This window comes from Balaenoptera acutorostrata, chromosome 20, assembly GCF_949987535.1.
Source record: "Balaenoptera acutorostrata chromosome 20, mBalAcu1.1, whole genome shotgun sequence".
Lineage (NCBI taxonomy): Eukaryota > Metazoa > Chordata > Mammalia > Artiodactyla > Balaenopteridae > Balaenoptera > Balaenoptera acutorostrata.
Window position 1 is genome coordinate 49,994,677 of NC_080083.1, and position 20,213 is coordinate 50,014,889.

At 38.3% G+C, this 20,213-nt stretch overlaps 1 protein-coding gene across 14 annotated transcripts in view; it reads right to left on the bottom strand.

Annotated features, from left to right (window-relative positions):
* BPTF (bromodomain PHD finger transcription factor) overlaps positions 1-20,213 on the bottom strand; it is a 141,174-nt gene that overhangs the window by 916 nt on the left and 120,045 nt on the right. For 9 of the 14 annotated variants that reach the window (XM_057535434.1, XM_057535429.1, XM_057535430.1 and 6 more), the window contains 6 exons: positions 19,977-20,202; positions 15,781-16,109; positions 12,783-12,956; positions 11,833-12,025; positions 10,791-10,875; positions 5,052-5,238 (listed from right to left, as the gene is read on the bottom strand). In XM_057535434.1, the coding sequence (XP_057391417.1) occupies positions 5,052-5,238; positions 10,791-10,875; positions 11,833-12,025; positions 12,783-12,956; positions 15,781-16,109; positions 19,977-20,202 (1,194 nt within the window). Of the gene's footprint in view, position 1; positions 802-5,051; positions 5,239-10,790; positions 10,876-11,832; positions 12,026-12,782; positions 12,957-15,780; positions 16,110-19,976; positions 20,203-20,213 lie in introns of those variants that run through there. The other 5 variants (XM_007185942.3, XM_007185939.3, XM_057535431.1 and 2 more) reach the window with 2 other exon arrangements.

Genomic DNA, 20,213 nt, shown 5'->3' on the forward strand with positions numbered 1-20,213 from the left:
AATACAGAAAAAAGGGAACAATTAAGCACCCTTCATTTTTGAAAACAGTGATGCTTTATGTGGATGCCAAGGTCAGTCTGTCTGGGGAAAGCAGCCATGTTCTTTCATTCACCCTTGGCAAGCAAATTATATGAGAACAAGTAAGAAATTTTTACCCTACAAAATTAAAAATTTTCATTGTACACTAAACATGATAATTCACTGGAAAAAGCCAATATTAAAAAAAGAAATATAAATATATATACATATATATATGTCCAATACATTTTTAGCCAAAGGGACAAATAGAGACATTTACAGAAGCATTACCATTGTGGTAAAAGGTGTGTGTGTGTGCGTGTGTGTGTGTGTGTGTGTGTGTGTGTACGCACACGTTTATTTACATTGAGTTGGGGAATATGAAGGAAAAAAAATAAAATATTAAAAGGAGAGAAATAACAGTATTAAAATCACATTTTTCTATTAAATTTCAGAAAGTGTCCTTTCTAGTTTCACAGTTTTATTAACAACTTTTGTTAGTAAACCAAGTAACTGTACAACTGTACAAGTATGTTCTATTGCAATAGTGTATATAAATACAGTCTTCTCGGAGTTTACAATTCTTAAATACATTGTTCAACATGGCTGCTAGAATAAATTGTTTACTACTATACATCTTTTTTTAAACATTAAAAAATTATATTAACTCATCTGAACTCTGGGGGGCAATTTTGAATTAGGTAATCAAGTGGTACAATAAAAGAGTGACCCCAACATCCAGTTCTGATTCCAGTTAAAAATTCAGACTAAAGATATCACAATCTGTAAGAAAAGAAAGAACATGGATGATATAAATGATGAATTATAACAAAGAACAGTTATGAAAATAATGCTGGAGATCACAAATTAAAAATGGGGAAAATACAGCAAAGGAAACCCTGGAAATCCATAAAAAATAATATTTCAGTGACTGGCTACATATATGTTTCATTCTGCCCTAAATCTAGAAATCAACAAAAATCCCCTAACATCTCTTCACATATCATTTTATTTACATAAAGCAGACTTGAGCAAACTTCTCAGCTGGCTCCCATGTTCTTTAATAAAAATTACACAAACCAGAATATAATAAAAAGCTACATGAAACCACCAAATGGCAAGCTCTCCCGAGTGGCCCCTTCACCGTGCAGACCCAGCCTCTGGGCCTCCTCTCCTTTCCCCAGTCCCTTGGTTTTGCAGCAGGCCCACCTCAGCAGTTGCCGCCACCACCCCCCCCTCTGCGTCCTGCCTGCAAGCCTGGCAGCAGGGTGGGATTCAAATCCCCCAGCTTCTACTTCCACCAAAGGCTAAAGCCTTTTCAGCTGAAAAAAGCTGTTTTAGAAATTTAATTGGAGTAATAACTACGAGAGGTACGAAGCAAGAAGCAAAAAAGCACGGAAGGCTTATAGTAAGTTGTGGTCCTCTGCCCTATCTTTACTCAACCTGAAAACCAGGCTCTCTAGGATGAATGACTTGGAACTTTCAGTTCTTAGGTAGTTAGATTTCTTACACTACTATTTCTTATTTTATCAACTTTATATTGTTTAAATCCTGCTATGGCAAACGAGAACTGAGCTCACGTAACCATTTTCCCTCCTCCCTTCTTGAGTACAAGTTTTATTTTTCTGTAATTTAAAATTAAATCTTTCCATGCTTTGTCTGTAGACATTCCAAAAGTTGAAAATCAATGTACTGTTTACATGACTATGTAAATATTTTTCTCTGTAGCACCTACTCTTTTGCTAGGAGGGCATTCTTAGTAACCTATACAACTTTTTGCCTTTCATGGAGTTTCTAATTGACTTTCATTTCCCCCCTTACATTCTTAAGTTATCTAATGTATGAATCAATTTTTTTCCCTCCAGACGCATCCCTCTTGGGAGTGCTCCATTCTCCTGCTCCAATTTGAACTGCCTGCTGTACAAATGTCACTCTGGGTCAGAGTCGTTCTCTTTGCTTTCTTGAAATCCAAGGTCTTTTGTTTTCTTGATTTGCTTCTTTATTTTGCTAGTGCACATCTTAAAATACCTTGCTAAGAAAGTATGCAAGGAAAAGAAGCCCTTTCTGAATCCTTATATGACTTGAAAGTGTACTTATTCTGCCTCTACGCTTGACTGGCTAGACACAGACTTCATTTTTCCTCAGACTTTTGGATTTATTCTTCCATAATCCTCTAGCATTCCACGTTGCTAGAGAAAAGTCTGATAACCAGTCTAATTCCTGTTAATCTATAAGTTGTTTTATCCTCTTTACAAGCTTTCAGAAGAGCTTCTTCCATCCTTAGCCTCTGGAGATTTTACAGTGATGTGTATGTGCAGTGGACCTTGTCGCACTTGTCCAGCTGGCTTACACGTTTGTTTATCCACTCCACTCCATCTCCCTATCCCACAGGAACATGAGCTCCGTGGAGAGCAGGAACTTGGTTTGTTCTGCTGCTATAGTCAATTCTGACACGCAGCCGGGGCTCAATAACCATTTTCTGAATGAACAGTTTTGCTTGGATTTGAAGTTGTGTGCCTCTCACTGGTTTGGAAATTTTTCTTATATTAGAGTAGTCTTTTGATAATTTCCTCTCCTCTGTCTTCTCTGTTCTTTCTCGTGGGAATTTCCATGAAATGAATATGGATACTTTGTAACATTTTCTTCTTTCCTATTTTTCATCCCCTTGTCGTTTTGCTCTTTACACTGAGAGGTCCTTGATTTTAACTTTCAATGTGTGCAGTAAGTTTAAAAAAATTTCCAGTTACTCTCTTTTTCTCAGATTGTTCTTTATTTCTAATATCCTGTTCACTGTTTTGCAGATGCAGTATCTTCTAAAATTTCTCTCGGGACATGACTTAGAGGCTTGTTTTGTTTTTTTAAAGCTCTCTCTTGTTCTCTCTGGAATCTATTTTTCGGTTACACCTTGACCTTTTTCTCCTTTACACTGCAGGCTTTCCTTACCTATCCGTCCGTCCCTGTCTGTTCCCACTTATGAAGAGCAAGTTAACAGCCTAGATGGGTGCCTGGAGAACCCTGTGCATGTGTGTGTGGCTTACTGACTGGCAGGCTTTGCTTTAGATCAGAGTTTTCAGTCTCAACACAACTGACATTTTGGAGCTGGATAATTCTTTGCTGTGAGGGCTATCCTACGCACTGTGGGACGTTTAGCAGCATCTCTGGCCTCTACTGATTAGATGCCAGTACCACTAACCACCTCCAAGTGTGACAAACGGCAATGTCTCTAAACATCGCTAAATATCCCTTACGGGGTCGGGGTGAGTAAATTATCCTGTTGAGAGCCCCAGTGTTAGAATGAGGGAGCCGATCCTTCAGAGATCAGGGGAACTTTCCTCTGGGTCCCATTCTCTTCTGTCTAGTTCTCTGCAGACGGTTTATTCTCCTTCTTCGGAGAAGAACCCTGTGTTCTTCCAGTTCTTTGGGCTGCCTACGCAGGCTGCACACTGGGGTTAAAGGAGGCTGTGACTAGCCCAGATATCGATCTTCAGTTAACCCCTCTCTCCTCCTACTCTCTAGAGCCTTCGAGTCTATTTCAGAGTCTCCGTGTTGGAGGCCGTCTGGGGTCCTACTGGTCGGCAGGCTGTCACGTCTGCTGAGGAGCCCAGCCCGCGAGGAGGAGTCTGGCTGCGCTGGCCCGCCTTCGTCGGCCGGTCGCCTTCCATCTGCTGAAATCTCATCAGCTAACTAACTTCTACCATATTCCTTTCACCACTCTGAGTTTATCCCTTTCTATTCCTTTATTATTATTTTCCTGGGGACTCTGTCATATTAAAGTTAAGTCCTCTTCCATTTTAAGTTTTACAGCTAACGGGTTAACAGATAGGCAACAATAAAAATGGGAAAGTTTTAGAGATTCTGTGAAGTCTCTTGGTTGGTGGTCTATACAGCCTGCCTGCCCACCTGCTTTCCTTCCCTCCTTGCCTATAGTTTTTGACTCCTTCACTGAGAAGGTGATTGGATACTTCAGTTGTGCTTGTCCTTCACTTTTAGTTTACGCAAACTGACTCTGAAGTACAGTTCTTGATCTACCTTGTTACAGGCGAAGGAGAGAAACAAAATACCCTGAAGATTTGCCTCAGAGAAAAATGACTAGGTAGAGCACTGATTCTTATGCTTTGGTATGCAGAGTCCCTTGGGAGTTCATTAGGGAATACAGATGCCCAGACCCCGGCCCAGCCAAGATCTACCCAGTCTGACTAGGGAGGATCAAGCTTGCGGGCTGGTGGATGGGGGATGGTGAACAATGAATCTCAGGGCTACAGAGCGGTGGCAGCTCTCAAAGAAAAGGGAAACAGGCTTCCGTTGAAAGGAAGAAAGTCATGGGCTTGGGAAGGAGCAGGTGCGGAAGGTCAGAAACAGAAGGCACGAAGGTCACAGTACCTGACTAGCATGCAAAGCTGCTCAATGTTTTTATGTTACTAGAGGTTCAAAGAAAAGGTCTGTGGACTTGGATTAAAGTCTAGTTTTGCCCACAGAAAAAATCCAGAAGAATAAAACAATTTATGATTTCAAAGACACAGCAAACACAAATGAAAGCGCTTAAATCCCCACTTCGTGGTCTTCCCCTTACTCTACCCTACAGGACAGTCTGTTTTTTAAAACATTATTTTGTTGAATTCTACCAGTCTTTGAGCATTTCACCTACTATATATATGCTATGTTGAGTATTAGTTTCATAGTTTAAAAAAAATTTTTTTTGGCTGCGCGGCTTGCGGGATCTTAGTTGCCCGACCAGGGATCGAACTCCGGCCCCCTGCAGTGACAGCGTGGAGTCCTAACCACTGGACCGCCAGGGAAGTCCCAGAACAGTCATTTTTATACTTCCGTAAACTCAGTGAGAGCAAGAACTCTTACTACTACTATCTTTGTATGTGCCCCATGGCATTTAAGACAGCATCTTACATTCTGTAAGCATTTGATAAATGCTTTTTGAATTTTAAAAAGTGACTATAATTTTAAGCAGATCATAAACAAACCCAGCAATTTCTCGCTAGGAACTGAATTAGTTCAGAGCGCTGAACACATCTGCTTACCTGCTAGCCTTGAATCCTTTCAATTTCTGTACAAAGAATGATTCAAGAACTTCTGCACACTGGTAAAAAGGGGAGTCACTTGGATTGTAGTAACGACAATTATCAAAAATTTTGGTCATATCTGCTACAAATTCCGTCAGCTTTTCATAATATCTTCTTTGTACTCTTTCTTCCATGGTGGCAAGGTCTTAAAAACACAAAATGTAAAAGATTTTCAAAGCTTTAAGGTTGTTCCAATGTGAATACTGCCTGCAGTTCTGACAAATAAGAATACATAACATCTTGCCCAAGCAGTCCTGGAACCAGGCTGGTTTACCAGTGAAGACTACGTAGCAATTCTTGAAGAAAATAGAAGCACTTTTCCAATTTTGTTTTTGATTCGGGGTCTACAAGATAAATCTTGGCTACCGTTAAGAAGGGTCTTTTACTTTCAATTAACTACAGAGAATAGCTCTTTATTCAATTGGTTTGAAACAAAGGAAACACTACACCAACATGAACAATACATATCTAAGTATAACACACTTTCACATGCAAACAATTGATTAAATACCTTACATGTACAAAGAGAAGGAGGAGTCCAGAATTAAGAATAAAATCTCTGTGGTTTTGTGAGCCTTGTATTAGACTTTAATAATATAATTTTGTTTCCTTTTAAATTTTTATTGTTACCTTTTATTGGTGACAAGTGATACTGACTTACCGATTATGTTGGTAATGATATAAAGTGTCTACTTAAAATGAACTTAAGGGGAAAATATTAGCTGATATGAATAAAAATAGCAGTATGTAATAGTAGAGATAGTATGCAGAAATGAAAAAAATGACTAGGGTGGTACACAGGTAACTGCTTTGGAATACTGAGCTAAATCCACCCAAAATAACAGTGGGTCGCAGGAGAGTTGTGCTTGAAGGAAAATTCCATATACAATATGACATAAAAACCTGGGAGAGTAAAAGGTCAGTGATCTCAAATCAATCTAGGATTGATAGACAACACAATTCCTAACTAAATCTCAATAATTATTTTAGAATTTGAGAAAATAATTTTAAAGTACATTCAAAAAATAAAAGTGTAAGAATATCTAAGAAACATTTGAAAAATAAAAGTAAAGGGAGAAAATTTAATCTATGAGACATTAAAAAAAATTATAGGGACTTCCCTGGTGGCGCAGTGGTTAAGAATCCACCTGCCAATGCAGGGGACATGGGTTCGAGCCCTGGTCCGGGAAGATCCCACAGGCTGCGGAGCAACGAAGCCCATGTGCCACAACTACTGAGCCTGCGTGCCTAGAGTCCACGCTCCGCAACAAGAGAAGCCACTGCAATAAGAAGCCCGCGCACCGCAATGAAGACCCAATGCAACCAAAAATAAATAAATAAATTTATATAAAAAAATTTATAAAGCTGTGATAACAAAAAGTGTGGCATTGCACAACATGATACAAACATTAATGGAACTGAATTCAAAACAGGAACAGACCTAACTGTATTCAACGTAAGAATTTCACCTATGTTGAGGATGTCATTTCAAATAAGCAGACAGGAAGAATTCATTAATAAACTGGGTTGAGGCAACTGCCTACCTATATTTGAAGAAAAATTCTACCTCACACTATATGCCAAAGTAATCCGAGGTGGATTAAAATTTAAGGACAAAAATGAATGTAGTTAATCACTGAATTGTTCATATAAAAGTAGTTAAAATGGCAATTTTATGTTATACATATAATATTTTAACATACAAACACATCTTTGATAGTTCCAGTTTACGCAGGTAGGGGAAAAACGTGTAAACAAGAACAACTGCAAAAATGCACCCAGCCTGATTAAATTCCAAACAAGACTTGGGCGCATCCATTCTGTGTAGGTCACATAAGCTGTACAGGTAGGCAGAAAGCTTAACACAGCCTGCCAGAATATCACCATATTCAGACTTAAGTTCTGGGCACTTCCGGACTGACTAATTGTAATAAAGTATGTGAGTAGTGTTTGGACATTTTATGATTTCAACTTAATTAGTATCCCTTAAAAAAAAAAAAAAAGTACTAGGAGAACATACAGGTAAGTATTCATGTACCTGGGGTAGGGAAAAAGGCTAAAAATACAACTCTAAAGGTAGAATTCATAATGATTAATAGATTTGAATTAAAAAAATGTTAAAAACTATCATATGACCAAAAAATTGCCATAAAACATTAAAATATCCTTAGTTTATAAATAACCCTTAAGTAACACTGACAACAGTATGAATATCTCAAGAGCAAAATGGCAAAATACATAAATAGGGAACTCATGCAGAAGTACAAACAGTAATAAGCACATCACTAGTTACTGAAGACAGGCAAAGCCAAACAGTCACTTCCTTTGCCCAAATTAGCAGAAATTAAAAATTATATAACATCAGCCTATTAACAGAGGCTACCTCTAAAGGTGGATGAAAGTGGTGGTAAATTTTACATTTTACTCCCTATATCTCTGTAACATCTGCATTTGTACATCAAACATATTCTTTCAAAATAAATATTTGCAAAGAAAAATTTTTCTCCTCGAAAGAGTGATAATGCTCAGGGTTTTCAAGTGTGCAGAGAAAAGGGTACAGATATACGCTATCAGTGGAAACTGGTTCAATCTGCTGAAGTGCAATTTGAAAATACTTACCAAAAGCCTAAAAAGTATACATACCCTTTGGTACAGAAATTCTATTTCTAGAAATTTTTCCTAAGAAAACAAACAAGAACAGGGCAGATGCACAAAGATGTTCACAGAAGTGTCATTTATAGCAGCAAAAACTGCAGACTGCTGAAAAATCCATTATGGAGGGGTGATTAAATAAATTACCTTAACGTCATACAATTAAAAACGATGTAGGGGGACATCCCTGGTGGTGCAGTGGTTAAGAATCTGCCTGCCAATGCAGGGGACACGGGTTCGAGCCCTGGTCCGGAAGACCCCACATGCCACTGAGCAACTACGTCCGTGTGCCACAACTACTGAGCCTGTGCTCTAGAGTCCATGAGCCACAACTACTGAGCCCCCATGCCACAACTACTGAAGCCCATGCGCCTAAAGCCCGTGCTCCGCAACGAGACGCCACCGCAATGAGAAGCCTGCACACCGCAACAAAGAGTAGCCCTGCTCACCGCAACTAGAGAAAGCCCACACACAGCAATGAAGACCCAACGCAGCCAAAAGTAAAATAAATAAATAAATAAATTTATAATCAATCAATCAATCAATCACATTAGTCTGTATCTTTCCAGACATTTGCTATGCATCTCTAAACACAGGTACGTACCCTTAGAAAACATACAACTGTTTACTGCTTAAAACCTAGGGATTGCTCTGTAACTTTCCTATTTCTTTCAACAATATGCTTGGGAGACCTGTATTATCTGTATGTACATACCCACATAAAATGCTGTTTATCTTGGTGGTATTAAAAAAAGAAAAGAAAAAGACAGGAAAACATTCTAGCTCTTCAAGAAAAGAATTTTGGCTAAATAAGTTACAGCATATTCAATTTACAGACTATACAAAGCCATTAATATCGTGTTATTGAAGATTAATGACACAGGAAAATGACTGCCAGACACAAACATTCACTATATGATCTCAATATTTTTCTTTTTTTTTAAAAAAATATGTTTTCAATTTTTACATACACACACACACACGAGCACACCAAAATGTGGTAGCATTCAGTGAGAAAAAGATCAAAAGTGCATTTATCTTTTCTTACTTTTTTTATTTCCTAAATTTTCTATAATCATGTTATTTTTAGAAGCAAAAGACATCTATTTATTTAAATAAACACCCCAGGTACTTTCTCAAAGGAGATTATCCAAATCTGAAATGTGTATAATGATTAATTTCTTCTATCTTAGACATGAGGAGGATAGAGGTAACGGCTACTTACTTATTTATGGTTTTTCTTCCCAAAGATAAGCCCTCATTTATCTCTTCTTCATGTTTCCGCATCTTTGAAGTTGCCGTCAATACAACCCCTGTCTTTTCTTTTCTTTTATTTCTTAAAAACCTGGTTGAACTTTAATTCCTTGAATTTTTTCCTTTTATTTTTAAACTGAGGTATAATTGACATAGAATACTGTGGTACCTTTATGTATACAATGCGATGATTTTTTTTTTTTAATTTATATATTTTTGGCTGCGTTGGGTCTTCGTTGTTGCGCGGGCTTTCTCTAGATGTAGTGAGTGGGGGCTACTCTTTGTTGCGGTGCGCGGGCTTCTCATTGCGGTGGCTTCTCTTGTTGCGGAGCACGGGCTCTAGGCACACGGGTTTCAGTAGTTGCAGCACGCAGGCTCAATAGTTGTGGCACACGGGCTTAGTTGCTCCACAGCATGTGGGATCTTCCCGGACCAGGGATCGAACCCGTGTCCCCTGCATTGGCAGGCGGATTCTTAACCACTGTGCCACCAGGGAAGTCCCAATGCGATGATTTGATGTTTGTATATATTGAGAAACGATCACCACAATACTTTTATTTAACATCCATCACCGCACGCATATAGTTACAAACTTTTTTTTTTTGGTGATGAGAACTTTTAAGATCCGTTCTCCTAGCAACTTTCAAATATACAATAAAACCATACCCATTTAAAAAATGCTTAGCTGGCCATCTGGAATATTTTCATCAGCTAGAGCTAATTTTTTGGCAGTTTTGGAAGCTTTTAGCTATGTTTTAATTTCTATAACTTCTTTCGTAGATAAAGTATTTTTAATATAATCACTGGTAGCTGTTCATCTTAATACAGTAAATCCCCTACATATGAATGAGTTCTGTTCCGAGAGCACGTTCATAAGTCTGACAAAGTTAGCCTAGGTACCCAACTAACACAATCAGCTATATAGTACTATATTATAATAGGTTTGTAATACTTTTCACACAAATAATACATAGAAAACATTTTTAATCTTACAGTACAGTATAGTACTGTATACTTGAAAAGTATACAGTAGTACCAGCTACATCACCAATGCTTTTACGCTTGCTTCCAGACATCCTGGGCTTGAAATAAAGATACTGTACTACTGTACTCTATACAGTACTGTACAGTAAAGTACACAAAAGCACAACCACTTGTAGAGGATGCACACATGTGACAATGTACACCAGACACGTGAACTAACTTACAGGACTGGACATGCAAATGCACGTTCGCATCTTTGAAAGTTCGCAACTTGAAGGTTTGTTATGTAGGGGACTTACTGTACAGTTACTTGCAGCTGTTATTTAGTACCATTTTTATTTTCTGGGCAATGAGGCTATATTCTCTTGGATTTCTACCTTTGCTCTCCTTCAGGAAAAGATGAAGAAGAGGTGACAGGAAAGATGAGAGGCTCACAGGGACCCCAATCCGTTCACTGATTTCATTCATTGTACAGTAGAGAATACTCTGCTCATCCTTTGATTTAGCTACTCCTCTACTGATGGCTATTTATTTCATTTTCAGTATTTCTGCAATTATGTACACTGCTGTGATGAACAACATACTTGTGCACATGTAAATCCTAAGAGGTGAAACTGCTGGGTCCAAAGGTACACATACTTGAACTTTAATACGTACTCCCAGTTTATCCTACAAATGACTGTATACCAGTTTGGACTCCCAGCAGTCTTGCTCAGCATATCTTCAAGATATATCAATTTTTTGGATGATAAATGAAGTAGCTGCTGAGACTTCTGAAAAAACTCCATGTTCAACTCAAGCACTTACCCATAGGTTCCTTAATAACACCGTAATAATCTGGTGCATCATTAGGATCCACTGGTTCAAGGAAAGGCCAGGCCATCTTATGGGCCTATAATGAAAAAAAAAAAAAAAAAAAAAGACATCATTATTGTCAGGTGGAAATGATAATTTCACTTAAGTTCCCCATTTGAGTTCTTGCATCCATCGACCTTTAAACTGGAAAAGTCAGTTTTAAACTCGAGAGATGAAATTATTTATACTTAGATGATTTTGGCTGTGGTCACAAATTATCTCAGACGAGCATGCTCTGTGATAATGGTTCTCAAAGAGAGGTCTGGGACCTTAGCCTGCAGCGGGGATGGTGGTGCACTAGCTTAGGGGTCAAGGAATCTGTACTCTGGTCCCTTCACGATGACCTGCCAGCTGAGCGATGTTGGCACTGCAATCACACCTATTAAACTGGAGTGGGATGGATTCCAAGTGTGGAATGGTTACCTCTGCAGGCTAATGACGTGGCAGAGGTGTGATGGTGATGTTAAATAACATTCAACCACATATCGAGACTATTGTTCTCGTTTCAGTTCTTTCAACGCTTCTCATTATGATTACAACAGGAGGAAGTGTCAATCTAGCGCTCCTGTGTCTGGAATACATCTCTAATACTTACTAGTCTTAGAAGCCACCCCCATCTTCCTTCTTATTTTTAATAAGGGAGGGAAGGCTTCGGCTCAGAGCCTTAGATAAGCATTTGTATCTCACTAGAATTTAATCAAATTGCTTTTCAATCAATGGTGGTAAGATAGTTTTCTTTAAAAATAAAATTTAGGTTAAAAATAATAAGTCATTTTAAACATGAGCATCAGCTAAACAACAGCTGAGCTAGTGTGTGGCTCTGATTAACCTCACGACGTCGGCATGGGAAGGACTGAAGTCTGTGGAGCACTTCAGCTGGGAGTCACTAGATAGTCAGGTGCTCTAAGATTGTAAAGGTCAAACCCCAGGTGTGTTTCCAAGGTCAGGCTGGTTGTTCTCATCTTTAAATGCTGCACAGAGAGTGGTTTCTCACCTGTAAAGAACGCAGCACCCTCTTCAAACCCTCATAATCTTTCTCTGTTAGCGGCGTGAGCACTGTCATGGCATCCTCTGTTGACTGGCACTGTGGACAGACATACTCGTCAATGAGTTCTGCCTCACTTTGCAAGATGCCAACGCAGCGCCCGTGGTACCAATTCTGACACCGATCACAGCCAATATAAAATCTGCAAGATCCGAAATGGAAATGTGAGTTCAAAACAGATGGGATCACATTACTTATAATTTACTTTAAAAAGTAATAAAACATGCATCGAAAATATTCTAACCCTGGGATATAAAATAGTTTTAGTATTATAATTGTTTTAATACTTTTGAAGAGTGACATTCCAATGAGTTACTTTAGTATTTCTGATGTTAAGAACAAGCACTAAAGGTTTAAGAACACTGTCAAAATTGGAGAACCAATATGAAGAAAAATGTAAAACATTTAATTGACTTTAAAGCTCAAAACAAAATAAAGACAAAAATCTTTCAACTAATACCATATCAAATGGGAAGCTGATATTGGCCACCCAACTGGGAGTTCAAAATCCTAAAAGCTGTTTAACAGAGTCTCGGAGCTTGTACCCAAATTAGTGTTTTTCTAACCTGCAATAAAGCACCATTTCAAAACACTGATAAAGTCCAAACAAGTCAGGCTATTTTAATCTCATTAATTTCTACGTTACATATTGAAGAATCAAGTCTACCATTAAACCACATTTTCCCCAATGCATCTCAAACATTCACTATGAAGCAACATAAATTTTGAAGGGGAGGTAAAGAGGGAAGAAGAGAAAAAAAATTGGAAAAGAATTTGTAATGTAAGTGTATAATATATGCAGAAAAATACCTTGCTTTTTATTTTAAAACAAATAAGTAACCAGTCAGAGCAATTTGGCTTCCTAAATTATTAAATATGATGCTCTTATCAGAACTCACTGTGACTCATCATAAGGTGTTCTGCAGATACAGTACAATTCCTCACTGTTGCCCTCTTGTGCCCGTTTACAATCATTACAGATGTACACATCCATTTTCTTAGCCTCCTTTTCTGTGATGCCAACACATTCTCCATGATACCAGTTAGTACAAAGATCACAGCCAATATAGAACCTAAAAGCATTCACAATGAAAATGACAATGTAATTGTCATTTTGAGCTGCATGGTACGTAAGTCTGTCTTCCCTGTCCTGATTCACGTTCTTACAGGATAACTTTCTGCAATGAGTCAGCTAAACATCCTGAATCCAACCATTCTAACCCTGACAAACTACAGCATCTGATGCTATATCAAGTGTGGGGACATAGAGTCGCTCGCATCAATTTCAACAAATACACTGTTTAGTGAAATGTGGGTCTTTAAAAACACACTGGAATTTGAAAAAATAAACAACACACTGATGGTAATGTCTCCCTCTTAATGAATGTGTGTAAAACTGTAACAGGCACAAAAACCAAAGCCAAAGAATCAAAGACTTACATCTGTCAAACCTATGCCACAGAAGCCATTTCAAAATCAGGGCTATTTCTTAGATAGGTTTGAAAATGTATCTCACGATTTAAATTTGAAAACAAAGCAAAGCGCAAACACCAAGTAGAAGTTATGCTACAAGGAACATGCAGGAGGTCAGCCAGGTGTAGAAGATAAATGGTCAAAACATGGTATGAAGAAGAAAACTAAAAAAGGTACATGTAGTAATTCAGTTTCTACCAAGTTTTCTAAGTAAATATTGGAATTTAATCTAATTTTAACAGACTATGACATGGGCCAGTTTTTCAGTTAATAGAATGTGTGTGACTATGTGGAGTGGCCAGGTTAATTAGCTGGTGAGGATCTACTTCAATTCAAAAACAGGGACACACGGTGTGGAGAGTGATGTAAGGACAGTTAATCTAAAACCGCAAGAGGGTCTACAAGATGGGGCCGTATGAGTGTGTAACTGTGGGTAGTAATCAGTTAATTAATCCTCAAGTCTTTTGTCATGTAAGATCCCAAATGGTAAAGTGAAAAGCATCTCTATGACAAATATACAGTGTATCAAAGTGTTGACGAATGCTCTGGAGGAACGCCTTGTCAAAGTCATGGCAAGAATAAGCGTGAATTGCAGGGAACGAGACTGGCCTTGCTGATACCGTTGGTTCTACCAAGGTGTTTCTTGGCAGACTTGCCTTAGAAGTAGTCCTTCCACCTAACCTGCTTTTGAACGCAAAGGAATAATGGTTGTGTGGTGTATCCTATTGCCACTAACTTTTTTCTTTTGAATTATGACTCCCGCATGATTTTCACTGCCGCACGTGGAGGCCTTCAGGGCGTTTTGGTATGCTGCCTTCACCAGGTGGTGGGTTGTGTGTTCTGGAAGTGAGCTCAGGACCTGAATTTCAGGTTTTAGTCACTCTCACTACATTCGCAGCCTACTTTGGAACAAGAGATCACAAAATACTCCTTAAAAACCACTAACTCTTCCCAACTAGAATAGGGAATGAATGAAGCCGGTATACTGAAAATGTGAATAATAAAAAACTAAAAAATATGAAATATCCCCAAAATAATGAGGTAATCTCAATAGAATGAGCATACGTACACATGTGCCGCATCTTATGCAATTTAGGTGTTAAAAAAAAGTTGTGTGTGAAATGAATTTCTATGATCTGAATATTTTAAATAGGCCAAAACAACTTGTTATTTAAGGAAATTCCATAAGCAGATCTTTTTGTAAAGAAAGAAAATCTTTTGTAAAGAAAGTAAATTTACAAAAATTGTATTGGACTTGTACTGGACTAAGGGGAAAATCAATCAATAGGGTTCTACTTTTTATATCATGTCTAATTTCTCATAAAGCAAGACAATGAAAAGTGAAGATGCCTACACTGATCTGTGTTTGATTCAACGCACAGCTAAATCTACCAACAAAAAGTTTTGATTTAGCACTTGCAAACAGACTGTAATTTAAATAGCACCACTAAAGCAGCTTCAATGTTACAACTTAAACATCATTAAACAGACAATTTTATTTTATAAATTGATTAGGCATCCACTTACAGTAGACATTAAGCATTCCTAATTCTAAATGATCATACTTTTTTAGCACAATCAAATAAACTTTTGGGTACTGTAAAATTAACACTGTGGTTAATTTTGGCTTTAAAAAGTTGGCCTGCATTTGAATGTTGAAAATGGAAGCTAAATACCTAGTTGAGTGATAATAATGATAGGAAAAAAAAAAGTGTAACCATGCTTATGGATTACTGTCTCTAAAATCGTGTATATATCACCAAATACAAGTTACAACTGTCAAAAGCAGCTTTCAGCTGCCATGCTTATCAAATTTTTGAGTGTAGTACTTGAGGAATGAGTGAAAGAATCACTTTTTGTATTTTTCTGACTTTTGTCCCCAATAAGAAAGTGGGAACTTTGACAAAAATAATATTAGGTTACAGTATTCTAATACAAAAAACATAGAATTACTTAAAATTAAATGCTAAAAATCCAAAACCACTCAAACTCAAAAGCCCCTTGCACCATTTGTATGTAGGTCATCTTTAGGATTGGATGTAATCGTGGGGTTGGGAAGATTCCAGAACAGATGATCTCAACTTTGGGCGGTGACAGTAATACACCTTTCTCCAGACGGCATTACTAATTGATCTGGAGTTGATCCAGAGAGAAGAGGAGACAGCAAAGGAGCAACAGAAAGCTTATCTGACAGAAAAGAATATGATGAAGGACAAACACGAATCATGAACACGTGGAAAAAGAACCAAACTTTTATTCTAGTGTCAAGGTTAAAAATATCAGCTGCAAAACCACAGATGAAATATTATTATCCTTATTTTTAACTATTATTTACATTGCTACTGATATACTCATTTTCTTCAAAACTGGAAACTGAGCTAAACTTTTAAGAAAATAAACTAGAGCTCAAAAAGATCTACTCACTTAGATTCATCGTAAGGCGTTTTACAAATACAGTAAAGCTTTGTGTCCTTCTTCGTTTCCTTTGAGGTAGTAGAGATCATTTTCTTCTTCTTTGACTTGGAGCTTGAGTCTCTTTCCTCTTCTCGCTTCCTCTTCTGGGAAGCCACAGGCAGCGTGGCCGTGGCCGTGGCCGTGGCTAGGGGGCCCGAGTGCTGCGGCTGGGGCGGAGGTGGCGGGGAAGGCGGAGGGGCTGGAGGTGCCGGTGGTGCGGCGGGGGAGGTTGCAGCAACAGCTGTGGCCTGCACCATGTCTTTTTCCTTCTTAATTTTCAGGTCCCTCTTGAGCTCTTCCTGTTGTCAATCAAAGAATATAAGACCATCAACTAACTTATGTAACGTTCTGGCCAGAGGACGTTACATCACCTCCCTTGTCTGAGTAGCTCCACAGTTCACTCTAAAGTGAGGGAGTCTTGCTAACTCCGAACAAGAGGGTTCTTACTACACCTTAAACCCAATTAAAACAACTAGAAACAGAAGATGAAGACTACACAACAACTAGAAAACTGCTAGTTCTCTTCAAAGGAGGTCTGACAGAAAGATGAGCAAGTGTGTAGAAAGAACGGCCCCTCCCACATGCCAGGGTCCTGCCCTGGTCATTGCAGTCATCACTCAGGACATGATTTCAAGTGTCCTCGCCCGCTGGCTGCTTTCTTCCGGCCAATCTCCTTGTGTCTCCTTAGAGTGAGTCTCGACATGAACTGGACATGATACTCCAGATGTGGCCTGACCAGCCCAGAGCAGAGTAAGACAGATGTGCCTCATTTACTGCGCTCCTGTGGCTAGAATTTAAGACTGCAACGAGAGCTATTTTCTCAATACAAATTTTGCATAAATTAAAATACTTTTTCCCATGTGAGGTATTTTACAGACACACCTCTGCTACCTAGTGCTACAACTTATTCTTAGAAATGATGATGAAAGAACTTTTATTTCCCTTGGACTTCCCTGGTGGCGCAATGGTTAAGAATCCGCCTGCCAATGCAGGGGACATGGGTTCGAGCCCTGACCCAGGAAGATCCCACATGCCGCGGAGCAACTAAGCCCGTGTGCCACAACTACTAAGCCTGTGCTCTAGAGCCCGCGAGCCACAACTACTGAAGCCCATGCGCCTAGAGCCCATGCTCCGCAACAAGAGAAGTCACCGCAATGAGAAGCCTGCACACCGCAACAAAGAGTAGCCCCCGCTCGCTGCAACCAGAGAAAGCCCGCGCGCAGCAACGATGACCCAATGCAGCCAAAAATAAATAATAAATAGATTTTTTAAAAAAAAGAACTTTTATTTCCCTAGAGAAAAATCACTGTGATTGGCATTCATGAACAAGCTTGGTGTAATTAAATCAGAGCTATGACCAAGTTTTTAAACATCAAAAAAATCCTAACAAATAAACCAGAATGATCCTGGTTTAATGAACCTCTTTCCTCTATCTGGAGTCTAAATAGTCTTATAACTGAGAAGATATGCTGTGTGACAATTCTACAGTCCTTCTCTATTTAAAAACGAAGTCTGAACTTTTTCCTAGGGAACAAAGTAAATCTTGAGTTTCATTTTCCTAATAATATGATGTGTTTATAACATAAAGAGATGGATTTTAGGAAAATCAAGATCGTCAAGACAGGTACATACTTTGACATACCTCTTCAAGAACATTCCCATGGTAGTAAGATATAAAAAAGAGAAAACTGAAAAGACAGCCATGCTTGAATAAGATATAAATGTCTCTATGGAACGGAAACACAAAACCATGACCAGGGCTAAAACTGCAGGCCTCCTGGGCTCCAGATTCAGAACTGGGAAGTGCAGGCTCCCTGCTGGATGTTAAAGGCTGGCTGTGCTACACTAGGCTTCTCGAGGGAGGAAACAAAAACAAAACTCCTCTCACCTAAAATTCCAAATGCAAAATCAAATGAAAAACAATAAAAACATGTAATGTAAAAAAAAAAAAAAGAAAAAGAAACCAACAAAAATCAATAACCGAATCTGAATTTACTCCAAGTGAATTTTTATGTTTTATAGAACAATCTGACAAAAAACTTTATAATATGTATGAGATATTCAAAGAGTTAAATGAAGGCATAAGTTCTATTAAAAATGAGTAAGAAATATTGAAAAGACAAGCAGAGGGGGATGGAGGAGGGAGGAAAAGGTAGAAGACAACACATTTTTAGGACAGTGAAACTATTCTGTATGATACTGTAATATGATTCTGTATTGTTATGTAACATGATTATATGATATCACGCATTTGTCAAATGCACAGAACTATACAACACAAAGAGTGAAACTTAATGTAAACTATGGACTTTAGTTAGTTAATAATAATGTATCAATACTGGCTTATGAATTGTACAAATATGCCACCCTAATGCAAGATGTTAATAATAGGAGAAACTGGGGTTGGGGGTAGTATGTGAGAACTCTCTGCTTTCTGCATAATTTTTATGTAAATTTAAAACTGCTCTTAAAAATGAAGTCTATTTTTTAAAAAGGCAAGCATAAATGATATAAGAACAGGTAGATATAAAGGACCAATCACATATGTTGAAAATAAAAAATAAAATCTTTATAATTAAAAATAATTTTTAAAATATGCTAGTACATATACGTTTGAATGTTGTTCCTCAAACTAAAACATCTTAGCAATAAATTCTATAGTTAAAATAGTGCTGAACGTTTTCTTTAAGTATAATTTTTCTTCCTCATTAGATAAGCAATACACTGTCAGAGACAACACCACGACTGTATACTAGAATATTTGCGGTAGTTGTTAACATTTTTAAATGGCTGCATAGTAAGTACAGTGCAGAAAAAAAAAAATGTTCAGTATATGTTGTCTCCAGCGTGATTCTGATTTTGTTTAAAATGTGTTTATATATGAATACATTTATTAAAAATAATATGGGGCTTCCCTGGTGGCGCAGTGGTTGAGAATCTGCCTGCCAATGCAGGGGACACGGGTTCGAGCCCTGGTCTGGGAAGATCCCACATGCCGCGGAGCAACTGGGCCCGTGAGCCACAACTACTGAGCCTGCGTGTCTGGAGCCTGTGCTCCGCAACAAGAGAGGCCGCGATAGTGAGAGGCCCGCGCACCGCGATGAAGAGTGGCCCCCGCTCGCCGCAACTAGAGAAAGCCCTCGCACAGAAACGAAGACCCGACACAGCCAAAAATAAATAAATAAATAAATAAAGGAGTTCCTAAAAAAAAAAAATGTATAAGCTATATCCTAAAATTATTTTAAAATGGTCATCTTTGGAGGGAGGATGATCAAAGATTACCGGCTCTTATTTTTGTTTACTGGGACAATGGTCGTGGTCTCAGTATTTATCTAACAGTGACTACCTTACTGAACTCCCTCTTAGATCTTAATAATTTTTCTTTGGGGTTTTGATATAATAATCATATCATACATAATAACAAATTTTATCTCCTTTCTTTGGCTTAACCTTAGCTAGAATTTCTAGAGATGCTAAGAAATAATGTTGATTCTGGGCACTACCGTCTGGTTTCTGACTTCAGTGGGAAGATCTCTAATGTCTCAGAGTTATGTGCAGTGTTTGTTAGTAGGATGATCGGTGTTTTCTTAACATCTCTCACCTTCTTAAAAAGTACAAGGCACTTCTAGGGATGCTTTATATAGCCCACTTCTCTTTTAAAAAACTGTTTAAATATGTATGAATAGATGTCTTCTTTCAATTTTCAACAAATTCCCTAAGTAAGCAGAGGATTAGCCGTGCCTGTAGGATCATTTATAAGTCAAGGAAGAAATCTGGTCTTATTTAATGAGCACACTTATTTTTCTTTCAACATTATTTTGCAGTTTCTCTGTCTACCTTTCTCATGAAACGTGGCTCCTGATAACTTTTGGCAAGACTGCGTCACAGACAATAAGGGCTATTGCCAAGAGGGTCCTCGAGTGTTTTAATCAAAAGACTAACCTCTCCGAGTGGCTAGTTTAGAGATTACAATATACATGTAGATACAAAAATCTCTGTCGTGTTTTAAAAGACATTATGTCCCACTGCTTCTCACTCTAGGGACAAAAATGTAAAATCTAGAAAACAAGCTCAAATTTTAAGCTTAATCGAAATTTCAAGGGGAAAAGAAGAATAAAATTCGATGCCAAACACTGGACACAGGAGGATAGAAAACGCCTTCTTACCTGCACTTCAATTTGTAGATCTTTGTCCAGCAGCGCTCTCTTTTTCAGTATTTCGGCTTTGAGCTGCTCTTTGTGCTTGAACAGCAGTGCAGAGAGCTTGCTGGCGTTCTGTTTGCTACGTTTCTGTTCCACGCTCTCCTCTCGCTTCCGTTTTTTTGCTGCCTGTTTTTCTTCTTTATCTATCTTATCCAAAATATACTTCATCACCTGGTTACAGACAATCATCCTAGAGAGAAA